This window comes from Primulina huaijiensis, chromosome 15, assembly GCF_012295235.1.
Source record: "Primulina huaijiensis isolate GDHJ02 chromosome 15, ASM1229523v2, whole genome shotgun sequence".
NCBI classification, from domain to species: Eukaryota; Viridiplantae; Streptophyta; class Magnoliopsida; order Lamiales; family Gesneriaceae; genus Primulina; species Primulina huaijiensis.
Window position 1 is genome coordinate 6,253,813 of NC_133320.1, and position 6,564 is coordinate 6,260,376.

A 6,564-nucleotide genomic window follows, 5' to 3' on the forward strand; every position below is an offset into this window, starting at 1 on the left:
GACCAATCAGTCTGATAGATTATTACATTACACAATAGAAAAGTGCGAAGAAAAGAGATCCCCGCCTCCACTTACCCTATCTTTACCCTCTTTTCCCCTTCCTTCTTTCTTGAATGTTTGCAGACATAATGGCGTGAAAGATCTGTAAGGGTTTCTTTAACGGTAAGCACACTTCCATTTTCTCGCGTTTTTGTATCTATTTTCCATGTTTCTGTTTGAAATAATTTGACTTTTTACTGCAAAATTTACAGTCTTTTTTGAAAAAAAAAACAATAAACAAAAAATAATTTACTTTGCATTTCTTGAAGTTCTGGTGTATGGCTTTTCTTTCTCTCTCTTTGATTAAATGGTAACTGGAGCTTAGTTTAGTTTAGTTTTTAAAGCTACACATTTTTCACCATTCTCATTTGCTGTTGATTTTCTTGGAAAAAAAATGGTGTTCATGTTTTTTTTTTTTCGAATGTCAAATCCTTTGCTTCTTGGTTTTATTTTTAATTTTTTTTTCAAATTTTTGGGATTTCTATGTTTTTTTTTTTTGGGTGGGTTTAAGTTTTCCAACTTCCAATGGTTGGCCACTTTTTGGAATTAAATTGGCATTGAAGTTTAAAGCCCCTTAAAAATTGGTGCAAAAAGAGATCCCCCGCCTCCACTTACCAGATTAATCTGGTAATTTTGGGAGATATTTTGATGTTATTTACCCCATGGTAATTTTGGGAGATATTTTGGAAAATAATTTTATTTTTATAAATCATTGGATATAAAATTTTCTGTGTAAACATTTTTTAGTAGATCTGATGAATCTTTATAATATATGAGATGGGTAACTCTATTGATATTTACAATAAAAAATAATATTTTTTCATGGATGACCCAAATAAGAGATCTGTCTCACAAAATACGACCCGTGAGATCGTGTCACACCTCATTTTTTTTATCCATTAAAATGTATTTTGTATTTAGAATATATGTGTTGTATGTCCATAACTGATGAATTTTGGTTTGTTTATGATAATATTGATATGTTAGTAATTTTAAAATCTTGTAACTTGAACTTATCACATAACAATTCAAAGAATTGTTTGTTCTTGTTGCATTTTTTAGATCATCATTTAATGAGAACCAAAATCTTTTAAAGAAATTGAAATTATAATGATAAATATGACTTTAATTTAAAAAATTATATCTTTGATCTTAAACTTATTTATGTTACCATATATTTGGGTTTTTCAAAAGATAATTTCGAGAGAATAAATCAAAATTATCGTTAGTATTCTGCCTATGATGTCCCAAATATATTGTTATCCGTGTCATATTTATGGGCGAGATAGTGATATCATAATACAATTTTATCCTCTAATTGGAAACCTTCAAACAATAATTTTCCTTAGTCAATAATATTCTCATTTAAATTTAAGAGTTTTCAACTATTTAAATCTCGTCCAAAACATTACTATATATTCGCGTTAAGTACGATTACGATGACAATTGTACTTTTCATGCATATGGTAAATCTTTGTTATTGTCTTGTACTTTTTGATGTTCTTGTCTTGATCGTTTGTACATGTAATGTTTTGTATGTATTTCAGGACATGGATGTAACTGTCGAACGATCCGATAGTCGTTTGGACGGAGATTTCGGTGCTGAGGACGAAGAGTTTGAATTGAATTTGTCCCATTTTTGGGATTTTCCATTGGAGGACGTGAGAGCCGATGAATTTGTTGGAGATTGGGACGATAGTAGTTTGGAGCGTCTTGGACCGATGACGTTGGACGCAATGATGCCGCCTACTATCCAACGCCCAAAAGTTGATACTTTGCCAATGGATGCACATGTGAGTAGTATATAATTATTTTATGAGTGAGGTTGTGATACTGGAAACAACATGAGATGGGAATTGAAACTGAACCATGTGATATTGGCAACACAATTCCAATTCATGTCTCAATTTCGATTTCATGTTACTAGCTAGGAATTCAAACCTGACTGTAAAAATATTGGGTCTCGAAACTTAAATCTGTTTCAGTTCATAGTTTGAAGGAAACTGTATTAGTACAGTAAAAGGGGTGAAACAAGGTGGGGATCATTTGATCAATTTTGGGTGAATTTTTAGATAAATCCCTCAAATTTGTTGAGGGATTCCTTTCTTGATCCATGTTGGGTCTGGTAGATGAATAACGTGATTGTTCTTGCGCTTAAAGAATTGTATGTGATTGCTATCTCGCATCAAGAATGGTGCATGGATATTATAGGTAATCCAAGGGTCGAAGAACTCGAGTAAATGAATGAAGTACCACTGTTATTTCAATTGAAGAGAAGATTTTAGAAAAAATAGTAGTAGCATTTGATTCATTGAGCAAAACTCTTGTTTACGTGTCACACTCGCTGTTTGTGAAATTTAACTAAAATATGTGTAGCGCCTGGAATTCATCTAAGTTGAACATTTTCTGTAGCGTCGGGTTATCATTATTTTTTCATTACTGAAGCCCGGACTATTGAATAACAATTTACTCTTCTGGGTTACATTTTGCAAATGGCTATTCTTGAAATTTAGGAAGAGAATTCTGACTCGTTGCAAAAACATTTCGTCGAAGCTATTTTATGTATTTTATATTTCATGTGTTTTATGCTCTAATCATTGTTTTTTGCTTATTCAACCCTGAAAGATTGATGATTCTCACAAACCAAAGCAGCTGCCAGACTATGTTGGAATCGCCTCTGGGCCATGTATTCTTAATCAGAATGCATCAGCCGAGACACGAGAGTCGGGCGCATTCCAGACACAAAGCCCTGATTCTGTTGTTGAAAGCAGTAGCTCGTGCTTCACTGGAATTTTTGGTGCCATTCCCGGGCAACCGAGAAGTAGAACAGTCAAAACGCGCCCACGTCTAAAACCATGGAATCTGATGTCTCCTTGGCACTCTGCGAAACCTGGCTCTGGAAGTACCTCAAATCACCAAAAAAATAAAGGGAGGAAGAAAGTACCTGGCGACGATGTATATTCGTTGCAATCATCAGAAGCTGCGAAGAAACTTCATTCAGGTTCAACTAAAAAATGCGCTCATTGCGAAATTACAAAAACCCCACAATGGAGAGAGGGGCCGCTGGGGCCGAAGACATTGTGCAATGCTTGTGGTGTTGGGTATCGATCAGGACGTTTATTCCCCGAGTATCGACCTGCAGCAAGCCCTACATTTGTTCCAGATCTTCATTCAAATTCCCACAGGAAAGTCTTGGAGATGAGAAACATAGCTACACCACATGCAAGGAAAATGGATGAGTCCGGGGTGTTAGCCGTTGGGATTTGATAGCAGTTTCTTAAATTCCGAATTCAAAATTATATGATAATGGTTCTTGTTTGGCTAGTTTTAAGTAATTGAATCGTTGATGTTTTCAGAGACGTTGATGTTTTTCCCATGATGTGTGGTTCCTGTACGGCCGTACCAAAATGAAACCGAGTTTAGCGTAGGTAATGGTCGGAAGGATCATATATGTTAATGTTGGCTAGAAGTGATAGGATGTCAAAAATGAGACTGTGTCATTGTTATTGAATTTTTTCATTTATTTTTTTGTTTTGTGGTTGAGAGGATTTTTGTTATTACTGAATCTAGAATGGATGACAATTTTTCAGCGAGGAAAACCGAAACGGGGCGAGTTTGAGGACTAATTTTCGAGTCCGGGTTCAAGGACTTTTTTGAATCCGAAATGGTTTGGGAAGGGTATGGATGAATTATCTTCATCTCCCTGTTTTGATAATAATAATATTTTCGAAGCGGAGATAACAGGAGAGTTATGTCTTCATCTTGTTGAAGCAGAGAGATCGGGTTCTTGGAAGGATGAGGATCCGATTCGGGGGTGGGAATGAGGATGACAAAACCATCTTGCTACGATGTCATATTTAAATTATTGTTGAATGAAAATGTTTTTTTTATGTCATAACACAAGAAATTGCTAAACTATCAAGCATTTATTGTGGTTTTTGATGGTTCTATTAGGTTGAACTGTCAACAAAAACGAAAAAAAAAAATCTACAAAATGTTTTTGATCTTACGTAAAATTGCGGCTACCAAGTTCACTAGGCTGCGCAGAGCTTATTCGCTGAAACTATTCATTTCCTGATAATTATCCCATAACGGGTTTGAATATACAAAATAAACACATTAGATAATATCAAGATAACTTCGTGTTTAGTTGTCATGGTTGAACTTAGAACCTTGAACAGTTTTCGGTGATAACCCGATGAAAGATAATGATGACGTCAAATCATCATGCTTTTGATGTCACGGGTAACGCACGTGCAAAGATTCAGACATGCTACATTGATTCTTGATAAGAGTCAAATACTTTTGATATTCGAGAGTTATGATATGATCTTTTTATGGTATATTGGAATCTCAAAGTTAGCTCTTATATCACCGAGTTAATTTTCGTTAAAATGTAATGGACTCACACAATCTAATAGTGTTGGATATGAAAAGACTACCAGGTGCCATCAGCCATGGATATCTCAACGCATACTAGTTGATGTATGTTATTTGTCTGCGTATATAAAATTGAATTCCATGAAGGAAAAAAAAGTGAAACAATCGTGCATAAATAATTAATAGTCACTGATTTGCAATAATTTCGTGGCGAAAATAAATAAGAAATGGTCCATCGTGTACAAAAATATGGTCCAAAAATGATTATTAGTTGGGAAATGTTGGTTGTCTCATCGATGTTAGATGGATGGACAGTCCATTTTGCATGTCTGGCGGTAAAGTTTTGAGGTGCAAATTGCAAATGTAAAATGTCGATGTTAGCCTCACAACCATTTCTGTGATTCTTCCAACTTGTTCGTGTTAACATTTGAACCACACTACTTAAATAGCTTGGTGTGTTTCTAATTAGTTTCTCATGTTATAATTTTGACGATAGGATGCATAGTCGCTATCATTCAGTGCACATTGAGTCTTGATTGACGGGGTAACCTGCAAATCATGATAGTCAAATAAACCACATCGAGCAAACCGTGTTCTACAAACTCGTCCGAGAAAGTATCGATAGGAGGAATCGTACTTATGATCATTCTGTAAATATATATGATTTTCATGTATAAATATGAGTGTGTAAAATAAAATGAACATCGAGAAATGGTTGAACATTTTCCTTTAATTACATGTCTCCAAGCATAAATGGTGCATGGAAAATTATAATGTGGAGTAAATTTTGTAACCTCTTGTATTCATTTGAATTTTACACATACACACAGAGAGATTTATGGGATATATCTGTAGATTCATGCATATAAACATTAAGTAATCCGAATATTCATAGTAAACAAAAATAGATTTATTTTAATACACAAAAATTCTTGTGAGACGGTCTTACAGATCAATTTTGTGGGTCAAATCTCTTATTAGGATTATCCATGAAAAAATATTATTTTTTATGCTAAGAATATTACTTTATTGAGAATATCGGTAGGGTTAACTCATCTCACAGATAAAAATTCGTGAGATCGTCTCACAAAAAACTTACACATTTTAATAAACATGGAGGAGTTATCTAATAGATATGCTAAAAGTTTTTTCCTTCATGAAGGGTCATGTTTAAAAGGACCACCTAAAATAATGACAATCAATAAAGGTAGCATAAACTTGGACCAATACTTGAAGGTTGTGACACGGACCAAGCACGGAAAAGACGAAAATTGTCATAACTCGATTAAAAAATATATGTCGAATGGTAATATTTATTAATATAAAAGTCAATGAATTATTAGTGATGCGACACGAGATAATTTGGTAGGTTGGGTTAGCAACTTTTGGGTGGAATTTGTTCTTCCTTAAGAGTATTCGTGACCGAACAAGATGAATTCGGATAGGACGGCCTACATACTTTCAAACAAAAAATGTTAGTGGGATGTTGAAAATATATCCCAACATGATAATTCTAACGTTCAAGTCAATCAAATATTCACGTACGCAAAGGAAAAATGCTTCAAGAAGATGAGTATTAAGAGAGTTTGTGAGAATGAAAATGAATTTGACTTAATTTATCTCTGTTAAGGATATTTATAGGATAACAAAGTTGGTGACATCACAGGATACTTTGGTATTGGCCACTGATCAAAATTTTCTTGCACTGTAAATTCTCAAGTAAAATCAATATTTTAAGTTTGAATAAATCACAAAAGCACGAGTCAAGTTATAATATAGTTTATGAAATACAATATCGTTGGTACATAGATTGATTAGACAAATTTTTCGTAAGTTAATTACATTGACAAATAAATTTAAAAAAAAACAAATAAATTAATTTATAAACTACTTTAAAATTCAAATAAAATGATAAAATAAAATATATAAATATTTGAAATGAAAATAATAAGCAAACAATTGTCAGAATCTCAATTCAACTACTCATAAATCTTCTCTAATTATTGAATTTCAATTTATAAGTCATGCTTTTGACGAGATTAACTGATTTATCAATATACTATGTCGGACTCTATTATTTCTAATTAACAAAATTAATTAACCAAGTGTCTTTGTTTTTTTTTTTTTTTTTTTTTTTTTTTTTTT

General features: G+C 33.2%; 1 protein-coding gene across 2 annotated transcripts; it reads left to right on the forward strand.

Annotated features, from left to right (window-relative positions):
* On the forward strand, positions 1–3,580 carry LOC140960000 (GATA transcription factor 11-like). Of its 2 annotated transcripts, none has more exons than XM_073418098.1 (3): positions 1–162; positions 1,587–1,832; positions 2,665–3,580. In XM_073418098.1, the coding sequence occupies exons 2-3, from the start codon at positions 1,590–1,592 to the stop codon at positions 3,304–3,306; spliced, it is 885 nt and encodes a 294-aa protein (XP_073274199.1). In that variant the 5' UTR covers positions 1–162; positions 1,587–1,589; the 3' UTR covers positions 3,307–3,580. The 2 variants fall into 2 exon arrangements, with proteins under 2 accessions (XP_073274199.1, XP_073274198.1); XM_073418097.1 differs by lacking the exon at positions 1–162 and adding an exon at positions 1,396–1,505.
* The last annotated feature ends 2,984 nt before the right edge of the window (positions 3,581–6,564 follow it).

Excerpts from the sequence above, each read along its gene's own strand:
- LOC140960000 (XM_073418097.1), top strand. The coding sequence starts at position 1,479 with ATGACAATTGTACTTTTCATGCATATG. Across the intron at positions 1,506-1,586 it reads TTGTACTTTTCATGCATATG|GACATGGATGTAACTGTCGA; the intron begins GTAAATCTTTGT and ends TATGTATTTCAG. Across the intron at positions 1,833-2,664 it reads CTTTGCCAATGGATGCACAT|ATTGATGATTCTCACAAACC; the intron begins GTGAGTAGTATA and ends CAACCCTGAAAG.